Source organism: Eucyclogobius newberryi, unplaced genomic scaffold (genome assembly GCF_026437365.1).
Source record: "Eucyclogobius newberryi isolate DKJ021-1_F unplaced genomic scaffold, fEucNew1.0.hap1 SCAF_2, whole genome shotgun sequence".
NCBI lineage: Eukaryota > Metazoa > Chordata > Actinopteri > Gobiiformes > Gobiidae > Eucyclogobius > Eucyclogobius newberryi.
This window is the reverse complement of record NW_027315834.1, coordinates 16,620,024-16,642,577: the sequence shown is the minus strand read 5'-3', so window position 1 is coordinate 16,642,577 and position 22,554 is coordinate 16,620,024. Positions and strand designations below refer to the sequence as shown.

At 42.0% G+C, this 22,554-nt stretch overlaps 1 protein-coding gene across 17 annotated transcripts in view; it reads right to left on the bottom strand.

The window, feature by feature from the left end:
- The window catches only part of celf2 (cugbp, Elav-like family member 2), a 149,791-nt gene that overhangs the window by 13,919 nt on the left and 113,318 nt on the right, over nucleotides 1-22,554 (bottom strand). For 15 of the 17 annotated variants that reach the window (XM_072453801.1, XM_072453808.1, XM_072453803.1 and 12 more), the window contains 5 exons: nucleotides 20,258-20,306; nucleotides 15,995-16,129; nucleotides 12,669-12,748; nucleotides 5,636-5,797; nucleotides 4,952-5,015 (listed from right to left, as the gene is read on the bottom strand). In XM_072453801.1, the coding sequence (XP_072309902.1) occupies nucleotides 4,952-5,015; nucleotides 5,636-5,797; nucleotides 12,669-12,748; nucleotides 15,995-16,129; nucleotides 20,258-20,306 (490 nt within the window). The remainder of the gene's footprint in view (nucleotides 1-4,951; nucleotides 5,016-5,635; nucleotides 5,798-12,668; nucleotides 12,749-15,994; nucleotides 16,130-20,257; nucleotides 20,307-22,554) is intronic. The other 2 variants (XM_072453811.1, XM_072453814.1) reach the window with 1 other exon arrangement.

Here is a 22,554-nt window from a genome sequence, read left to right as displayed (position 1 = left end):
ATAATCAGCAAGTCAATCTACAGTTCCTCAAAGATGTCTGAATAGCATTCCCCTGTGTGTGTACTCCAGATTAGCTGATGCCTACATGCCAGTGTTTGGGTTAAGTGTTTGGGACTAGAGTCCTAACAGCAGACAGGCATCACTCAACAGCAGTTGGTCAAATACCTCTGAGCAGCTTCTTCAGACTTATGGACTTGTTAGAGTAATAACATGGGCCAAACCTGTGGGGTATATGCTCGTATATACAGTTTGGATGTATATACAGTGCCATGGAAACATACATACACAGTCACACACACAAAGACAAAATCAAAAATATATCTGATTTGATTTGATCTCTCAAATAAATAAATATGAATATAAAAACAACAACAACAGCAACAACAACAACAACAACAACAACAACAACAACAACTGGACATTACCGTCTTCATCTCACTGGACCAAGCGCACATACCTAATGTGCAATCTTCACTTACAAATAAACTATTCAGAATACCTCTTCATTGACAGGCTCTTACACAAAAGCTTTAAGATTCCCTTAAGTTGTGATGGTTGTGCGTCTGTGATGATTTTAAAAAGTGTCCACAGCAGTGAGTGCTGTGTGTGAGTTGTCTTTGCTCATCTATGAAGTGCACCAACGTCAAAACCAATCTGTTTTTCAAAGTTATTTTCTCCCAGTTTTATGTGTTACATCTGAAGTCAAGATACATTTTATTTTAGTACACACACACCAGCTGGGCCTGTCATTCTTACTGTCACAATAAACTCATTTGTGGAGAGTTTTAAAAATAAAAACAGCAGAGAAGGATGAGAGCAAGTTTGCTGCGCTGACTCACTCAGTGTTTCAGAGAGATGAGAGAGCCTCTTCACAGCTCTTTTTAATGCATTGTCAAAGCCGTTACTAACAGACGATGAGTTTGGAGAGAAAGTTAAGGACGGATGGGACTACCAAGCGCCTTAGTGAATAGTGCATTATATAGCTGCACGTCAATTTCACAGGCTGCAGCGTTGAGATCAAATCACAGCCATTAGTAATAAGTGTTTTTCTTTTCAGAACTGCTTTTTTGTAATACACACTGTAAACATTTAGCGATGTGTGGAAAACCTTTAACTGAAAGTAACCTTTAACAACAAACCAACAATCATACATTTGCAAAAAAGTGTCAGCAATAAGTCGAGATTATTTTGTAAGAAGACCCAAATCCCAGTTTAGATCTACAAATTGATTCTGTACTAAAATATGATCTGACAAAATATACTTCCATTTACTGAAAGAATAAAGCAATGGTATTATTTTAAGTTTACCATTGGCCTTTAACTGTAATAAAACTGTTCTGAGAGGACATTTAGCCATAAGGTCTGGAAGTCCAGCCCTGGGCACTGCGTCTTTCCCACTGTGAGGTAGAACTACTGCACCAATCTTCAACAATGAGGATAAGACAGCTCTACAGTGGAAGCATTAATCATTATGTCCCATGGAACCAACGTTTTTACTTCAAATATTGCAAAAATGTGTTATTACACCCCTGTTATTACACCCCTGTTTAGCCATCACATTGAGACTTTATAGAACTGATTTATGGTTGAAACAAAAACCGGAGTGAAGATCAACGTCTTTTCTGCCAGAATAAATGAACAAAAGTAAAATAATTTTCTCACAATAGTTTCAGAAAGTGATGCCATTATTCAACACCGAAGACACGAATGCTGTCAGAACTTTAAGACACATAATTCATATGGCAACTTTGTGGAGCAAATCTCTAACAATTAATGGTAATGTGGATTTTATGTTTGGATATTTCATTAAAAGTCAGTAAATCTCCCATGAAATACATAGACTGCCCTCATTCTGAAATTGTGACATCATCAATTTATATAAAGTGAACACAACCTGCAGTTGCATCTGTAAAACAGCTGCAGTACATCCAGAACGCTGCTGCTCGGGTCCTGACTAGAACCAGGAAGTACCATCACATTAGTCCTGTTCTCAGGTCTCTGCACTGGCTCCTGTGGCTCAGAGAATAGACTTTAAAGCAGCTCTGCTTGTGTACAAGTCTCTCCATGGCCTAGCACCAAAGTACATCTCAGACATGTTAGTGACATGTGAACCATCTCGGACTCTGAGGACCTCAGGGACCGGCCTCCTGCTGGTGCCAGAGTCAGGACTAAACATAAACCGGCCTCCTGCTGGTGCCAGAGTCAGGACTAAACATAAACCGGCCTCCTGCTGGTGCCAGAGTCAGGACTAAACATGGATCGGCCTCCTGCTGGTGCCAGAGTCAGGACTGAACATGGACCGGCCTCCTGCTGGTGCCAGAGTCAGGGCTAAACATGGACCGGCCTCCTGCTGGTGCCAGAGTCAGGACTAAACATGGACCGGCCTCCTGCTGGTGCCAGAGTCAGGACTAAACATAAACCGGCCTCCTGCTGGTGCCAGAGTCAGGACTAAACATGGATCGGCCTCCTGCTGGTGCCAGAGTCAGGACTGAACATGGACCGGCCTCCTGCTGGTGCCAGAGTCAGGACTAAACATGGACCGGCCTCCTGCTGGTGCCAGAGTCAGGACTAAACAGTGACCGGCCTCCTGCTGGTGCCCTGCTGGTGCCAGAGTCAGGACTAAACATGGACCGGCCTCCTGCTGGTGCCAGAGTCAGGACTAAACATGGACCGGCCTCCTGCTGGTGCCAGAGTCAGGACTAAACATGGGGAATCTGCATTTCAGTTTTATGCTGCTAAAGTCTGTAACACTCTTCCTGAAGATGTGAGACAGACCTTTTATTAGCTGTGCATATGACTGAAATTATTTGATTTGCGCTCTTCTCTTGCACGTCTTAAACGGTTTTGTGATTTCTGTATTTTAATGCATTTCCTGTGAAGCACTTTGAATTGCCTTGTGTACAATTTGTTCTCTACAAATAAATTTCCCTTGCCTTAAATACATCAATTCTATACAGTATGGATTTAGGAGTGTTAGGTCTGGAAGTCTGTACTTATTTTAGGCATATATTGCATAATACACTATTGCTTCTTAATTCTTCCTTCATAATTATTACATTTGACATGTCTCCCAGAATGACCATTAAAGGAATATCAATCTTCCTTTCCTCTGTCCCACTTCCTCTGTTCTCTGAAGACGTGTCCAGCCACTTTCTGTCTCGCTCCTCTTTTTCCTTAAAGCACTCTAGTCCAATCATTAATTTCATTGTCAAAGTCCGTTTGTCTTGGTACGGTCTGAACGACGAACAGTAGATAAAAATAACTGGGCTGGAGAGAAGAAGAAGGGCGCCTGTTTGAGACAATGGGAACATCAGATGGTCCTTGAGTGGATGAGTGTACATATGCGTTGGGAACGATGTGTGTGTGTGCGACTGTGGACAGTATGGCAGATCTGGGTTGGCTGCATCTAATTGAACGCTCATTGGTGTAATTGAAGGCTCTCAACGCTACAGCTCGTGGTGTTAAAGACTGGGACCAGATGTCATTCAGCTGTCTCACATCTCCTGCCAATCACTAATGCACGCTCATGCTAGCTTCCCGTCTCCCTCTTTTCCCCTCTCTCTCCTTTCACAGATGGAGGACCGACAGATCTCCGTCTTCAGACAGTGCCACTCGCCCCCGCGTCCAAATCACAGCTCATTTATTCACGCCACTGCGAAAGGGAGAAATGTGTGCTTCGGAGCTAAGACTGGGCACAAATTGTTAAAAGAGAGAGAGAGAGAGTGAGTGAAAAAAAAATAAAAAATACCACGTATGACCAAAAACTCCCAATAAGATTTGCCTTTGTTGCCAGGCAGTTTTTTACCAGCATCGTCTGCCTGAACAATTAGGAGCTTGTGGAGCATGGGAGAGAACAGAGGGAGGAAAACAGCAAGCAACATCAAGGAAGAGATGCGATAAAAGAAGGGTGCGACATTACAGGGAGGTGTGGGCGTGACTGCGAAAAAGAGCTCAAAATAAACAGTGAATGTGGCAGCAAAAGCGCACGCTCAAGAAGGATGGAGAAGAAAGTCAAACTAGGTGAGCTACGGTCTTGACAAGAAACAATGCGCCGTTCGTCATCAGCATGTAGATCCACGGTTTGACTTCTCTTTACTTTGACCACATTAGGAGACTGACAACAGAATCTGTATCTGCCATAGTGCAAACGAAACAAAATAAAAAAATAAAGCTCTCAATAGTTGACAAGTGGCACCATTTCGGACGATCAAACTTTTGCAAATGGCTACACATATTTCATGCCTAGACTTTTATGAAGAACCTTTAAGATTGTCTTCAGTCAAATAATGCCCTCCGTCTTTCCAGTGCAGTCCTATAAAGTTAATGCTTAAGTTTTATACTTTATTATCTTGTTGAACATATAAACTGAGTCTGCTTAGTTTGCTCAAGGCTTGAATTAATACAGAACGGGATTAAAACGATGTTCTTTTATTGGCTTCACTTCTGACACTGACACATCCCAGTCTTGTTCTTGACTCGAACGGTTCAGAATTACACACTTGTTATCATTTTTTTCTTATACTCCAAATTAAATTGTATGGTGTCTTAGTTAAAAAATAAAAAGCATGACAAAACCTTCACACAAAAGAGCCTGCGGTGCACGTGCTTCTGAAAAGACAAAACTGAAGCCATTTTCTCCAGTCCTTTTTTCCCTTTTTTTCCCGTTTTTGGACCGCATCCGTAACTGACATAAGCACGGTGCTAGCTACGGTTGCTCGCCCTGGGCACAACTTGTGTCTGGCCTCATTAAAAGATCAAGACAAATCTTAGCAACAGTTAATAAATCTGCAGGGCAAAGATCTCTCTTTACTCCACCATGCAAGTTCATCTGTTATGCTCTTTGGTCCGCTTTTAGAAGTCTGAAGACAAAAAAAGAAAAAAAAACAACATGGGGCAGTAACAAAGAGTCCGTGTCTGTGGAAGGAAGAGTTTATTATTGATCTGGACTCACCGGCCATCTGCTGGATCCCACTGAAGGCTCCAAGGTTTCCAGAAGAGGTGGCCTGCTGAAGCAACTGTGCACCAGGCAGAGGAGAAGAGAGAGAGGGTATGACATAGGTGCATACTCAGCCCTGAATGCCTGTTTGTACAAGGCTATGCACAGAAGTTAACATGAAGTAATGAGCAATTTAACGATGCGCTTTTTGCATCAGTGCTCTATGAGTAAATGAGCTGCTAATACAGCCTGATCTCTCCTCTAAGCAAGCACTGTTTGTATTCTGTCATGATTCTCCAAGACAAGTTGAGCATGAAAGCTCTAATCTAGCCCACTAATTAGATTCCACAACAAAAGTGAAATACTGACGCTGTCAAATATGGGCTCTTCAAAGACTAAAATTAACCGCAAATGAACATCTTGTCATTATTGCATGGATCATTTTACTCTCAAGAATAGCCCTCATTTCTTTAGTTAGGGAATAAGTAAGAGGTGATTAAAGTTCTGAAAAATCACCGTGCTTTACCATTAGAGTCATGGCAGCAGTTTTACTTTGGTGGTTTTTCTATAACTTTTGCTTAAACCCTATGATCGTAAGATAAGAAATGTCAAGCTACAATCATTTGACACCATTGTGAATCCTGGTGGGGGTAGTAATGCTGTTGGATGAGCTGATGTGGTGCTTGTTGGTCCTCTTACAGCCAGGTACTGTGGAGTGAGGCCCCCCAGGCCCGTCAGACTGCCCCAGGTGGTGGCACTGTTGAGCTGCTGCATCTGCTGTGCCAGCTGCTGCTGCAGACGCCGCTGCTCCTTGTCCTTCTGTGTGTCTGCAAACTTCACCACTATGGGAGATGAGCAGCCCTGTGAGGGGCCACAACAAAATTAATGAAAATAGGAGTAGATTGTAAAATCTGAATTACAGTTGAGCAAAATACAGCCAAGAATGAGATGAGAGAAATGTGTTAAATTGTGGAAGACACAATGCCTTTAAAGAACTTGCAAACTTGACTTGAGGGAGATTTAGAGGAGAAATAGTATTCTAAATTAAAAACGCTTTGACCCACACACATGCGGCAATGACATCGGCACTTTCACAGGAAGCGCAAGTCTAAAGCCGAAGGGCTTTCTTCTCTACCCCACAAGGGCTTAGTTATCTCTGAGTCCAGAATGGTTTCAAGTGAAGCAGATTTCCTGAGTTCAGCAACTATTTCATCATCTCATCAGAACAGAGACTTTCTGTGTGTCTCCGAGCTGAGTGAGGTAAAGGAAGAGAGCGTTTGGGATGACCGATGGAAAGGCCGAGAGAGCAAGATGTAGAGATTCTGACTATCACAAGAAGTGTGAATAATTGAGGCTATTTCAAGCTCTCAACCCAGTGACTAGAGCATGGGCTTGTGAGGTCTGGTCTGCTGCAGGCATATTGGACATCCACAACAACTGTAACATGAAAGATGACATGAAGAACAATGGGGCTTGAGACCGAGTGTCTGTGTGGCAGCGTCTCTCTGTCACACCACACCATTGCTCACACTCCACAATCAAAGCCTAACCAGAGGCAAATCCGTCAGAAACAAAGGCAATCTGCCACCATGGAATAAAAGCTTTTGATTGAAACATTTAGTTTGAAGTTCACCAGGCAACAGCGGAATGGGATTTGATCACTTTATAGCACTAATCCACACATGTGCTGTAGTTAGAGGTGAACAGGAGAAACCCATCATCTGTGGAGCGCGGGGCACCTGAGCTCGGCTGTCAGAACGACCAGTCATTTTGAATTAAGTGAACTCAATCAGAACCATTTAGCACACTTTCCAGACTGCACCGTGGTAGAGCTCAAACCTGAGGGACTACTTTCATCTGTTTTCAAGTCAGTTTGATTAATTTGCTTTTAACTAAAGGAACAATTATGATTCGCCCATCATTCACTAGACATACAATCAAAATGTCTGCAAAAAAACTGCAAAAGTATTTAAGTACTTTTTCAAATGTATTTTTGACTGATATTTAAATACGTAGTTAAATGAAAAAGGTGTGGATGATAAACATGACTACCAGTGAGCACTGGTTACTTCAGGTGTTGCTAGTTTGATCTTATCACTTAGACTAAAGGCCACTTGCCACGAACAGTACATGAGGATGGGGCAGGATGAGCATGTTTCCTCTCTGACAGGGCTGACCATATTTACTCTTTCTTCGGACTGTGGACATACAAAGCAGAGGAGACCATGGGAGAATTGCATTTGGACCCAGAGTGTCATTCCAGGACATTGCGTCTGCACTCGATTCCCCCTGAGACAACAGCTCCCAATCCTTCTCTGCTAAATATGTCATTACTCCTGCTGACATGCATCGAGTTTGAGGAAGTGTGCCCCAGAAGGAGAGGCCTGCCCCAGGACTGTGGAGGTAAGAGAGGGGCCTCTATGGACAGGTCTCTCTGGGAAAAAGGCTTGAAACATAAAACCTTTATCAGGGCCAGTGGCCACAGCATGGACTAATGTGTGTATTTAATAATTTTCAGAACGACAATTTGGAAAAACACCTACGCTTATCAAGCCTGAAGGTCAGAATGTTGTTCTGGATCAGTGTTTATTAAGGCTGTCTTTTGTGTAAAATATCATAAATCTATCAACCAGTAGACACTCAAAATATATTAACTGACAAGATTAACAGTTCCAGTATGTTTAAAAACCCCCATTTGTACAAAGATGGAAGTGAAATGAGAGAATTAACTAGAACCAAAGCGCTAGTTCTCTGTGAGCAATTATCTCGTGGCTCTCATCATGTTTCACCCCACTGAGGCCTGTTTTGTCCTGTTAAAATAATTTGACAGCCTTGCTAATGTTTAGAGGTATTTGCTGCTGCTGGGAGCTCTGAAAAACCCTGCCAGTGGGTGAAATTACACCTCATGTTTGTAAAAGTAAATTAGAAAAGCATCTGATTTGTTTTGAATATGGCACTCTTTAGAGACAGGCTAGACCCGTGTAATGATTTGGCAGGAATGTGTTACAGATTTATTTTCATACAGTTCCTCCACGCAAGCAGTTCTCTAGCAAACAAACTGAGGGGAGGGCACATTAGGAAGGGCATCTGATGTGAAACTGTATACTGAATAAAAAGCTTCTGGTGATGAGGGCTGTAGGCCCCCGGGCCTCGATATCTCCATCTAAGAGATTAATTAGAATAAATAAAAGAGGGTGGGAGGGGCACGAAGTCACTAACACTGCTGTGTGTGACCTGTAGGCCTAAATAGTGTAGCTGCAGGAAGAGGCGTGAAAGGGGTGTGGTTCTGCTCCCGAATTTAAGATAACAAACTTATCTTCATTTGCTCTTGTCAACATTATTTATATATACAGTTAATCAATAATTGTGATTATTCAGGTCACAATATAACTACAAGAACTAAAACATGTCAATTTTAGAAGCAAAACTCTGCATTTTTGAGTCCAATAATCCCCAAAAATGTCCCAAGTACTTTTTATCTGGCTGTTTTTGTCACATTAACATTATTTTGTCATTCAGAAAATTCTGTTTCCTAAAGCTCACAAACTGGAACTTAAAGAAAATGTAAGATTTCACTGTCATTGTGAGTGTTGTAAAATTGTGAAGCTGTAGAATAGATTCAAACAACATGCACTGAATAGATGTTTGCACTGATATATTGTATACTGTGTTGTTACTCAAATCATACTTCACACCTTTAAATGTTGTAGCGCAGGTAATTATGGCATGGAGAATGTGTGAGCTGACCGAAAGTGCACCTCAGCATGAATCACCATCAAAAATGTTAAAAAGTTTTGGTTCTTCCGACTCACTCAACCACAAGTTCACTGAGCTAAAGCGCACAAGTGCAGAGCTGAAACACAACACTCTGAGACAACCGTGAAGGGAACATTACACACCACTATCTCAGACACACACACACACACACACACTTATACCTTGAAAATCAATCTCCCGTAGCTTTCAGGAGAGTTTCTGCTCAGTGACCCTGTTATCTCACTTACTTAGCGCTCGCATAGCTTTAAATGTCAATGTGTGTCATCTCCCAGCACTAATTGGAGGCTGAATGGCACAGTGGTTAAATGCATGAAATGTTTTTATTACAGATCTGTATGCCAAATCAATTGGGAACAGACAGTTACACAAAGGATTTGATTTACTTCCCCAACACTGACTTTCTGCTCGGTTCTGCTCATTCATAAGTGCAGTCATAAGGTGGAAGACAAATTCAGAGGATAACTCCAGCAAATGTACATTGGGTTATCAAAGAAAGTAAAAATTAAATGAAACAGTTGGATGTCACACGAATAAAAGAAAGTAGGATGTATAACAACTACGGCCACTGTTACCCACATCATTTCTCATGTAAAATATTGTAATTTGCTGCATGCTGTAACTACTGTGGATGTTATTTCATCCCACACCATTACATGCGTTAACTTTACAGAAACTACTTTATCTATTCACTTTGCACAGGTAGAAAACAAAAAAAAAACCTTACCTATACAAACACTAACTTGCTATTTTGCTTGTTTATTCTATCCTATTAACAATTCATGCTCCGAGCGTTCCCATGGACAGTTAAAGAAATACATCTGTTTTCATTCATATCATAGATTTTCCCACTTTGTAAACGTTATTATCAATTTCCCGCAGACACGTGTTTGTTTGATATTAAATTTCCTTAATTCTTCTGCACCAGCGGCACAGTTGAGGCCGTGGTGCGTTCGCGGTGCGTTCGTGCGTTCGCGGTGCGTTCGCGGTGCGTTCGCGGTGCGTTCGCGGTGCGTTCGCGGTGCGTTCGCGGTGCGTTCACGGTGCGTTCGCGGTGCCTCGCTATTGTGCGTTGGTGTCAGGTGCGGTGCAAGGGGTGCTAAATGTGTGCTTTGACACAGTGAATGATACACGGCAGATATCGGCACAAAATAAAACCCAATACAACACAACCAAGCCGGCCCACTTGCTTCTGGCTGTTGTGTCTTCAGAGGCTTCACTACGAATTACCTGTCGAGCTGATATCCACTTTCATTATGGTGTGACATTCAGGGGAGCGTGTGTTTTTTTGCGTCTGCCGTGTGCCCGTGTGTACCTGAATGTCACAGCGTAATGAGAATGGATATGACAGTGACAGGGCCATCAGTAGCGCGGGGTCTGCCTCCTTTTCTCCTCGTGACATGCCGTGTGGACGTGACACACACAACGTACACACACAATCTTGTTTTATCTAAGACAGTGGGCTACAATAGAGCCAAGATAATAACCAAACTCTATTTTCCAGACTTCATTCCCTCATTCGGACCTGAAGTAATTACTTTTAAATTGCAAAACTGAGGAACATTAACAAACGGATGCGGCAATTTAGGTCTGCCTGGGGCTAGAAACAGCTTGTTTTCAAATGGAAATGAAGGTATTTTGCCATTGTCCGGTGCAACATTGCTGTGTTATGGTTTAAGTCGTGTTTTTTTCCTAAATGCTGGATAAAAGCGCGGAGCACTGCTAGTGTTTACCAAGCCCATTGTGGCAGAACAGCGCTCAGAGCGAGGATAATTCTAGCATAATACTAACTCTGTTGGGAGAAAGTGTCACTTCTTCTAGTCAGGAGAGACACGCTGCTGTGTCTGCTCTTACAGCCAGGTCAAAGAGTTCAACTCTTGCCTGGTATTAGCAGAGGGGATTTAAACCGATTCTCTGTGTGAGCTATGATCTGATTTCCCTTAAGTAGCGTTTATGGCTTTAAAAATGGTTTAATACTTGTTTTGAGTGATTGATCTGTGTTGTAAAAGAAATGTTTTGTATTTGTATATCTAATTGTTTAGGCAGAAATGTCCCCAGTTCACTCTACATTTATCACAGTTAAGGTGTCAACAAGTCTATTCACATAAAAATATTGCCCAATAAAGCAAATGATTTGCAGATAAAATGAGTAATGCATTATGATTTAGGCCAGGGTTATTCAGCTTAATTTTCCCAAGGGCCAGATGTTTTGGAGGGCCAAGGCCCCGGGGCTGAATAGCTGCACGACGTGGCACCACTTTTAACACAATTTGAGGTGACAGGTCTGGATCTGTTTCAATAATGATAAAGTAACTACGCCTATATTAGACTTTTGTGGAAAACTAAAAGACAAAAGGCTTTACCAACATCCATTCATTTTTCATACATTTTCTACCGCTTGTTCCATTAGGGGGCCCGGGTGACAGGAGCTTATCCCAGTGACTTTGGCCTGGTGCACCCTGGACAGGGGCCAGCTCATTGCAGAGTTAACACAGAGCCATAGACACACAGAAAACTATTCACTCATTCACTTGGGGCAATTTACCTAACACATGCATGAGTTTGGACGGGCGGGAGGAAGCTGGAGTGAGAGAGAACAAGGGAGGAACATGCAGAAGTGATGTTCGCCAAGGAATCAAACTCATGACTAGAATTAGGACTAGACTAGCCTATCAGGACTCACTCTGAATCAAATGGATGATAATAGGCGACACGGTCTCGCCTCACAACAAGAAGTCCACTCTACCGAAAAAGAGATGCTAAAATCTCAGTGGTACTTTCCTGCTTTAATAACAACAACAAAAATAAATCAGGTCTGAACCAGGGTCAAACCAGTCTAAAGCAGAATTAAACAATAGGTAAATGAGGACGAAACCAGATCTCTTATTAAACCAGTAAACAAGAGGCCTTAAATTGAATAAACCTGATATAGGGTATTCTATTCCCTCATTCTATCCCCTCATACTCCAAAATACAAAATTATATAAACAGAATTATGTTCCTGGTGTACTATACAATCAGCCAATAAGCACACGCATACACACATACACACATACACACAGGCACACACACACACACACACACACACACACAGCGAGTGGGAGGAGCCTCTGTTTCTACATGCCAGAGCTTATTATAATGATCATCTCAAATGAGAGGGCTACAAGGTGAATACCACTTGTCGTCTTCCCTTAACACAGCCTGATATTACCGGTACTATATTTTTGTTTCCCTCAAAGTCTTCAGACTGGCATTTGTTGTACAGCGTGTAATTCTCTTTCCCAATCACAGGGCTGTCACCCCGGCCTGTCAAGAACCTACCAATATTAACAAGATTGCCGCAAAACGTGCCGCGCACACCGGGGCCCGAGCTGCGTCCCCATTACTGCAGTGCCAGGGTCGCTGTAGCTCTGATGAGGTCTGTAACACCACCTGCCCATTCCAGACTCTTGTGTCAAAGGTACTCATGTCCTATAACCGTTTTTTGGGAAGTTTGCCAAACTTTGTCCTGTTCAAAATGCTCATCTAGGCAGTATAATCATGGAAGAATGTGTGGGGGGTTTTCAACAAGGCAACACAATCTCTCTCTGTCAAAACTGTTTTTTCTTTGTTGTATAGTGATTGAATCAGAGTACCCATTACTGACAAAAACCTGACCAGAACAATATTGCAGACCGACTAAAGGAAATGCAGACAAAACTATAGCCAACTGCATTAACAAAACAACTAGAAGACGTCTTATTATTCCTCTCATTTTTGTTGCAAGTTTTTGTGGTGACATTTGTTAAGGTGGACTTTTTAAAACTACAATGACTGTGGCAATGTATTGACACATCGCCCTATATCTTAAGTGAACTGTTCCGATAGCTCCTTGCAAGATTTTGAAGTGACTTGACAATTTTCTTTTTAAATAAAATGGAATAAAAGGAGAGATGGCAGAAGGACGAGTATACTGTACCTCCATAGTCTGCGACTGGTGCATGGCTTTGATTGCATTCTGTGCCATAGCTCTTGTCGAAAACGTGACAAACGCGCATCCTGTAATAGGGAGGGGGATATGGAGGGACAGTGGAGAGGAGAGGGGGGACGGCAGAGGGGTGGGGGGAGACGAGAAAGAACAAAAACAAGACAAAAGGGTTGGACACATCTTTGTTATAAATAAAACTAAAAACAACAAGAACAACAACAACAACAACTACAACCAGAACAAAACAGATTGATACAGGACAACAGTATCGTCAGTTGCTGTAGGAACAACACAGTGTCATGACAACCACGATCCCATTTCATAACGTTGACCCTCAGCCCTGCCGTTCACAGTCATCGCAGGACGTTTTAAGTCACGGCGTTTTAGTGTCAGAACTTTGGGATCGTGCCTTCCTCAAAAGACCGTCCCTTTGCGCCATCACACTGGCACTGAGTTAGTTACACCTGAATTCAAATTTTCAATAATGCAACATTGTAAATCAGATTGTAATTTGCACGAGGGCGATTTGAATTCGTTTTGGGTTTGTATTGCGGGTCTGATTGGATGCCCTCTTTTTTCTGCTCGAGAAGGAGAAGAAAAAAAGAAAAAGAAGCACCGCGGCAGCAGAAGGGGGGAAGGGGGGGGGGGGGGGGGGGGGGGAGTGGGAGGGCCGGGGGGAGACAAATATCTACGGGGGCTCGGGAAAATGGAAATCAGATAAAAAATAAAATTAAGTCGGACGGAAGAAAAGTAGACACGCACCAGTCGGATTGGTTGCCCTCCTTTGACAATGATTTGAGCCAATCAAGATGGCGGAGGTAGTTTTTATGGCGTGTTATGGGTTGTTGTTTGGGCGTGATGTAAGATTGCACGGCTGTTGAGGGAGTGATTAGAGGAGATAATGCGAGGAGTGCTTCACCAACCCCCTGGGCTAATAATATGCTAACAAACTCACCAAGCTACGTTAGAGCAGCCAGGCCTGAACCGATTAGACAAATGCTCACAGACACATGCAGCGTGTTCAAGTTTGGCTGGCAAAACGGTAGCTTCAGAAAGGCAATCTGAGGTTAAGATCTGCCTGGTAATATGAACGGAGGGCGTGCAGGCAGAAATATGCATGTATCTTTAATATTATTATTGTACTGATCATATTTTCAAATCAAATGTTCTCAATTGTGCAGTGATACACAGGTGACTTCATTCATTTTAGTCTTGATATTGGACAAATATTGCGGTATACCGGACCCAAATTTGTTTTGTGCTGTGACAATATTTTATGTTTTCTACATGTTCTGTTGTGTGGGATTGAAAACTCTGAGTTGTGAGTTTTGTAAAGGATAAAAGACAACGTAAATTAATCATATTTTTATATTTTCTAGTTCAATGACCTAGTCCAAAACATAAGAGCTGGGGTGCTTTCTCCTTTTATAGGCCTTTTCTGAAATAGGTCACTCTTACTTCTGATCGAAAGGACTGCCTTTTATTAGCTTTGTGACTATCTGTCATTTAACTGACTCGGTTTCACAAGGTTGTCCTGCTTCCCCCAGAACTAGATCATCTCTGAAGTCGGCTCCATTTGGGTTAGCCTTCCAGCGGAAACCTATTTATGAAACGCTCATGGATAGCATTAATAAACCGCTTGTAGAGAAAATAATCAAATATGTGCACCAACAGCCTATTAGTTACTTTGTACTCGGTTAGAACTAGCTAGTTGAATACCTTATGAGAGTGAGATGGGACAAGGTTTGAGCGCTAAAAATACCTCACGGGCCGCATTCTGTCGTCAGCGAAGAACCAAACAGTCCTTTAATGAAACTGGGGTAGCTCCCAAGGCCCAGCCATCCACTTGTGGTGCGATCCATATTTTATTAATAGCTGGATGGTAGAGCGCGTTTCTGATTGATACCGTGAATTAAAGCGCTCTGCAGTACATCTAGGTGGGACTCAGAGCCTGTGGGACTTAAAGCAATCCTAAAAGACCTACTTATTGAGCGCTGCTTGTTTACTCGCCAAGTCTAAACATGAATTTTCCCTACTGCTCGGTGCTAAGATTTGGCCATTACATCTGAAATATTCATGAGGACAAAAGAGCAAAGTCAGGAATGGGCTGGGAGAAGGGAAAAGGGGAGGATGTCTTGGAAAAAGAGGACAAATTGGCGTGAGAGTGGATTCTAGGACATGCCAGTGTGAGGAGATACAGGGCGGAGCAGTTTTAAAAGCAGCAAAGGAGCATGGGAGTTTGAGTCGCAGTCGTGTGGCAAACGCCTTTCTTCTAGCTTTTGAGAGAGAAAGGGAAAGAGATGGGAGATTTGTGACAAGGAGACGAGATAAAGACAAATAAACATCTATAACATGTGACAGCCATAGAAGAAGCAACGTGACGCATCCATAACGACAGCTAGTGCGACAGCCAGAGGAGCAGGAGGAGAACGGGTCAGAAGTTTGGGTTCAAAAACCTTCCCTCCATCTCCTCAACACATGGAAACCACAGGGGGGGCGGGGGCGGGGGCGGCAGCAGGAGCAATGGAAGAAAATACATTGGAAGGGATGGCAGTTTGGAAAGAGATGGATACAGGTGTCGCTGTCCGGGCTAGAATATGTAACTAAAGCGTAGCTCCCACTAAACGTATTTGATTTCTTAAAATGGCCACCTCTGCTGTCTTGTAAACCAGCAGCACCTTAGAAGTGAGAATCTATTATCTACTATTTATCAGATTACATTGGCCAAGATTTGCTTTATAACGCGAGATTGGCATGCAAAACAAGGACACAAAAATATTTGCCTTGCTCTTTTAAAACCGTACTTCTTACATGTAGCGGTAATACAAAATAAAATCCACTGACTGTCCTGAACCTACCGCAAAGCTAAACTTGAACCGCAGAGAAGATGCAAATGGAGGTTTTAATGGGACAGGAAGGAAAGGCTGATGAGAGACAAGAGTGAGAGAAGGGGAGGAAAAAAACAACAAAAAGAGAGGGATATAGAGAGACAGCTAAAGGAGAATGTTCATAGAGCGGCCTCCAGGTGCACCACTGATTCATCTATATGATAAAATTACTCCCGTAGAAGCTCTGATTAGCTGTGCAAACCGACATAGCTGAGCATTTTCTTATAAAGCACTGTCTAAAATCTAAAATGTATGAATCTCTTTTAAAAAGAACCTGCAATAAGAGTTAGAAAGTAAGAGTAACATGCCCATGCACTTGTCACAAATACAGAATGTGGTGTAATGAATCAGCAGTGCAGCAGGTACTGGAGGCAGTGTGATAATATTGTACATGAGGAGCAGTGGTGCAGATAGTGGGGAGGCACGCACCTCTGCTCAGTCCGTCTGGACCTCGGAGGATCCGGCACTCCTCGATCTGTCCGAACGCGGAGAACATGACCCGGATGTCGTTCTCATTGCACTTCTTCGACACCATCCCGATAAACAACTTCCTGTCTTCAACCGCTGCAGAAACAAGAAGCAGCATTGTGAGTATATTCTTTTTAACGTTTATTATGTTGCATGTTGAAGTGAAGATGTGTTGAAAAAACAAAACAAGGTTCAATAGATTAACAAAGTATTGCAGACTGTTTTTAGTACTGGAGTTCCACTTGACTTCAGAACTATGTATTTGGGCCTCAAAACTACAGCCATGAAACCAATAAATGGATACCTTTGGAGCATACTTACAGATGCACAAAAAGGCCAAATATTACATTCAGACTTGGACAAAGACTCAACACAGACTTTGGATCAAATGAGATGACTGCCGTATTTTCCAGACTATAAGACTTTTGACATCGTTTTGGCCGGGGTGCGACTTATACCAGACACTTACGACTTAGTTTGTTGTCTATGCGTCATGTAGCTGAAGGTGTTACGTTAGCATGTGTAAACCTATTCATCAAGTTCTCTAATCCGTTATTGTTTTAAATTGCATTTCAAGATGAAATGTCTGTTCTTGGTCTTGGATTTATCAAATAAATTTCTCCAAAAAATGCGACTTATACTCCAGTGGTATGTCCGACTACATCTTAAGTGCGATGTAAAGTGTTTGCATGCTCTCGCTCTCTCTGTATCTTGTTTCTGTTTCTGTTTTTGTTCCTACATTTTATGTTTTATTATCTTATTCTTTTAAAGGATTTTTTGGCCCGTAAGTTTTTATTAGGACAGCTGAGATGACAGAGAGAAGGGAGGACATGCAGTAATCTGTCAGAGCTGGGATTTGAACTCATGACACTGCGGCCAGCTGCATAATTGAATCCACTCACATCCAGATTTCTCTGGGACATTGAAACTTCAAAGACCCATAGGGACATAAATATCTCCCCTTAAAAGCCTTAGTACTTAACAAGATTTTTATGGAATGTACAGAAGGATTTCAATACGTTTGGTAAAAAGGATATTCTAATTCCAAGCCTGATTTATAAAGTTTTAAGTAGATTGAGTTTACTCAAAAACTAAAAAAAGATATCGAAAATCCAGTAAATCTTTTTTGCATCTAAAATGTCAACAAAATGAAGCAATATCTTAGCTGTAAACCTGGCTCTGTCCATTTATCAGATTTAAACGTTGCCAAAAAAATGACACAAAAAAGTGTTTTCTTACATTTATGTGAGTACAATAGGAGATGTTTCAAATTATCTTTAAATCAAAGATTTCATAAATAATAAACCAATTTGCAGAGCCAAAACCCCCCAAACAGAAGCCCAACAGAGCAGTGCAGAGTCACCAAAAGCAGGATTATGAGGACGGAAAAGTCATCAATGTGGACATTATGGTTGATCTGTTGAGATATTTTGAAATCCGGAATCATATTTATGATTTTATCTGGAGGCTTCTTCTATAAACCTAGACAGATGAATGGCATGGTCTAAGTTATTTCCTGGAAAAAAAACTAGTGTGAAAAAGATTGTAACTGAAGTTCAGGGCTAAACAGCACAAAGACTTGGCACTTGCATTATATACTATGTAGTGTGAAGGCCACGGAATAAACCTGGCAGAAGGTTTTTTAGATGTGAACACAAAGTAAAGTAAAAGAAAACCTTCTATGAAACTGGATGATGACGGGTGAAAAACACAATCCTAAATGAGGGAGAAGTGAAAGAATATAACCAAAGTGGTGTGGAGTGAATGAGACAGACAGACTTCACGTATTTCATCATGCCATCTGTGAGCTGTGATCGATGTCTCATTATCACTTGTGCAGTGGGACTGTGCAGCTTGTCCTCCCTCACACGTCTGTTCTGCCTGTGTCTATGTGTTCCTCTGACACAATCCAGCCGGTCGCCGGTGCAATCTCCAGGAAAGTGCTCCGACTCCAGTTAGTGCAGAGCGATGTGTGTGCGGCGTGTTTCTGAGGTACTCCCAGGCAACTCCTCAACCCCAAACAATAATAGTGCATTTATAAGTTCCCACTGCATCCAATGTAATGCTAATCCAATTCAAGTTTAATGAGGAAACTGACAGTTCTCACCGCGAGGCGAAAGAGATAAGCGGTCTGTTGCACTCTGGGAAATCAATAGCACACTTGTTTATTTTGCCGTTTGAACTGTTTGTGTATTTAAAATAAAACACACAACCATTGGGATACACTGCTAAGATAAGTGTACTTTAGAAAGGGGCTTTAACTCCTTTGTACATAATGTGTATGTGTGAGTGTGCACATCACTCCAGAGGAAGATTACCACAAGTCTAACAGCAATGTAATTAATTTACTGCGCGTCGATAGGAAGAGAGAGAAAGGGAGCAGATATGGTTACAATTGACTGTGTTTGTGTTTCAGGAGGAGCGGCACAGGCAGGCGTGTGGGTGATAAGACTCATGGAGCTGACTGTGGGATGATCTGGAGTCAAGTTTGCATTCTGGGAAAAATTGGAGTGAAATTGGCTTCATGCTGAGTTTTAGCACATTAGGAGACGACCAAAAAGAAAAAGACATTTGCCAATACAGTGATTTGAGAGTTAAACTGTACATCTTCCAGCTCGTGTCTCAGTCTTTCATATGTTCTACAGACTAAACTAATAAAGCTATGAGCGACCATTCCTCATTGTTACAGCTGCTCTAATGCGGAGTATATTAAAGGTCATTACCATTAAGTGGATGGATATGTTACGTATGGTCTTTGCTATATTTCACAATTTTGGCGGCAGGCAGAAGCTTCTTTATTAAGTTCTAGCATCGTTAGCTCCACAGTTAGGTCTTATAAACTCGTATTTCACAGCATTTTACTGGGGCAATGATTGGTTTTATAAAGCTGACTCCCGCGGCTGGGTGAATATGACTATAGCCTTACAGTGGACACTGTGACAGCATTTGGCTTCGAACACATCAGAGAAGTAATAAAACAGAGCTATCTAATCTATCAGGCTAAGGATAGCTCACTTAAAATCGCTAAATAAGAATTACAAAATTGTAACAAATGTTTGAAGTAAACACACAAGGTAATGCCACATAAACAATGGTGTATTTGGTGCACAATGTAACTATTTTGGTGGGGCCCTGTCACCTGCTTGTCTCCATGGAGATGATATTGATTTGCTTGTAATGTTTCACAGTGTGACATTAAACAATATAGACCGAACAATATGAACGCAACACTTTTTTATTTTAGCTCGCATTTTTCATGAGCTGAACTCAACTTGTGTATTACTGAGCAATTAATATTAATATTAATAATCCACCCCACCTCACAGATGTGGCATATGAAGAAGCTGATGAGACGGCATGAATATTGCACAGGTGTGCCTTGGGCTGGTCACAATAAAAGCCCACTCTGTTTTGCTGACACAGTATGCAGAGCATCCCAAACATGCTCTATGTTTATATTTTTGTTCAGTGTATCCTGCATTCACTCCCTTACAAGTGTATATATATCAGGTCAAACACTAAAATCTCTATGAAGATAGCCTTGTGGTAGACCTGACAGTGAACTCATTCCTTAACACATTTCTGTGCATTCATTTACTGAAAATAAATGATTAAAATAATGATTGTTTCAACAGAAGGTCATTCAGTGATTCCTATTCTGATCAATTCAATTCTACGACGCATTTCTATAAAAACAGCATTGAGGATCGCAGCCACCCTCCCTACGCTTACTTAAACTGTTACACACGGTACACTGTTGCTAGGGCTGAAGTCTGGGTTGAATTACTATTATTTATCCCGTGCATACACACCATTTTCACTTTTAATTGAGTTGGCATACGCAGATTCGATCACGACTCTTAAGACCACACTAAATGTAAATCATCTACATTAAACCTCAATCTACAGGTACATACAGCTTTATTATATTACGTGAGCTGCCAGTGGGAATTGAGGCATGGTTCACTATAAGGCCAAGCGATTCAACTTGCTCTGACCCCCCTCCCAAGCAGCTTAATAATTCATTTTACATAAAAAATATATATCAGCATTTCCCCCCCTACAGTCATGCTTTTTCGTCTCACATTCTTAGCCTGGTCCCTCGGTGCTTTTGCCACTCGTGCAGCGATCAAACATCAAACATACAGCATCCGGAGATACTGTGGCCATTACCAAGCCAATTCAGAAACGCTATGGAGATAGAGGTCTTTGGAGGGCACTTACCATTCGACTTCTCACTGTCTGCAGGTTTCATTTGAATCGGGTGGTGCATCTGAAAGAGACGAAGAGAGAGGGGAAAATGAACCGATGCACAAACAAGATGAATAACTCCAATACTGTCCACAATAATAATAATAATAATAATAATAATAATAATAATAATAATAATAATAAGAAGAAGAAGAAGAAGAAGAAGAAGAAGAAGAAGAAGAAGAAGAAGAAGAAGAAGAAGAAGAAGAAGAAGAAGAAGAAGAAGAAGAAGAAGAAGAAGAAGAAGAAGAAGAAGAAGAAGAAGAAGAAGAAGAAGAAGAAGAAGAAGAAGAAGAAGAAGAAGAAGAAGAAGAAGAAGAAGAAGAAGAAGAAGAAGAAGAAGAAGAAGAAGAAGAAGAAGAAGAAGAAGAAGAAGAAGAAGAAGAAGAAGAAGAAGAAGAAGAAGAAGTGTACTCCAAGTTATATTGGTTTGCAAGAGGTAAGACCGGGTGTGGATTTTCATTTTACCTGATTTACAACAAGCATTATTTTTCATCAACATAGCAAACATTTCATATTTATTGTCGTGGTTATGATGATCGCTTGGAGCCCGTTAAAGAAATGGGTGCATTGATTACAGATGCACCCAGGAAATGCACGTTTCCGCTCTGCGTCTCAAACCTTCTCTTCTGTCCCCGTTAATTCTCTTGCTCTCTTGTTCTTTTATGGGAGATTATGTGGCTGTTTGATCTGCACATTGAATGACAGTGATTCTCCAAATCTACCACAGTATCAATCACGCTCTGAGTCAAATACCAGGCAGCAGCATGTGTCCGTGCGAGTGTGGATGTGCCCCGTCTTACCCATAATGCCCCTGGGCTCAGTCGCGCTGTGACAGAAGGCTTTGATCTCCCAATTCTATCACACCTTTACACCAACCCTCTCCCTCTTGCACTGGTTCTTATCATCTCGACTCTTTTCCCTGAGACCGGTCCCAGACAGACCCCCACACTTTGTCTGAGGCGCACTTCACAGAGTGACCTGAGGGGGGCAGTGCATGGTGGAGATTACGCTTTGTGTTCTACTTTTTCAGCTGAAATCAGTTATTTTCTTTCCTGATTAATTTGTGCTGTAGTGTATATGCTAATTTCATGTGAACATCCTCATCTAAGTGACGCTACTGGAACACATCAGTGCCTCATGACTCCTCTTGATACATTTCATAGCTAATTTTGTTTACATCCAAAATTACCGGTAGGTGCTCGCTCTGCTTCATTCTGATCATAATTAGCAGGCTTTATGGCTTCAACTGATATGAATGATCATACGTAATTTTCTCGAACATAATCAACATTTAATAAAATACAGAAGAGCTAGAATACAGAAAGGCATCGCTAAAGGCACTAAATTTGCTGTGAATAACAATAAGAGAATGAAACCTAGAAAAGAACAAGAAGAGCAGTAATCAAGGGTAGACAAGGATAGGTACCCTGTGGGCTTGTCTCTTTTCGGTGTCAAAAACACAAGGACAGATGCTGGGACATGGAGGTGTGTGTGGGGCTACAGCCACATCAAAAAACAAAGTCATGTCAAAGCAAAACCTGGAAGCCCCATCAAGTCACTTCTCGTTAATCCATTTCAAAGGCTGTCCTCCAAAGGCAAAGGAAAAATAAAACCGAAACAAAAGCCGTGACAGCATTCGAAGCATCACCGTCACTCACTATGGAAGAATGCTGCCAAAAGCTGGTGAGGAGAGCACAAGCGTCTCTCACACACAAATTGCAGCAGCACCTTCGCTCAGGTACAAAAAAACAACAACCCCAGTCCAGTTTAGAGGCGTCTCCACCTCAGGTCTGTCTGCCCCTACACCCTGCGGGCTGCGGCTCTGTCGACATGTTTGATCTGAGTTAGCCCCCGCCGAGACCCACAAAGCATGACTCTTCTTTCGCTATCCCACAATTCCACTGTGCCGTTTCTTTTTGCCTGGCAGGCCCACAGCCACATTCTGCCATTCATTATGCACTCAGCAGGACCCCGACAAAACTACTAAGTCCTCGCCGCGCTCAGCCTCGTAAAAACGCACAAAGAGGAAAAAAACGTCTCTGCGCAGGCCATGTGTGCAGCAGGGAGGATGCTGCGTTGGCATTTACCCACACAACGATCTCCACACAGCAGCTAAATACACACGAGTGACAATTACTGTGCGGAAATGTTATCTTTTCTTTACATTTTAATCAGATCGCTCGCTTTCCCTCCTGGGTGTAGCGACCAGCGACCATATTTATTTATTTACTTTTTTATCTTACTTGGTGGTGAATTAGATTTATCTC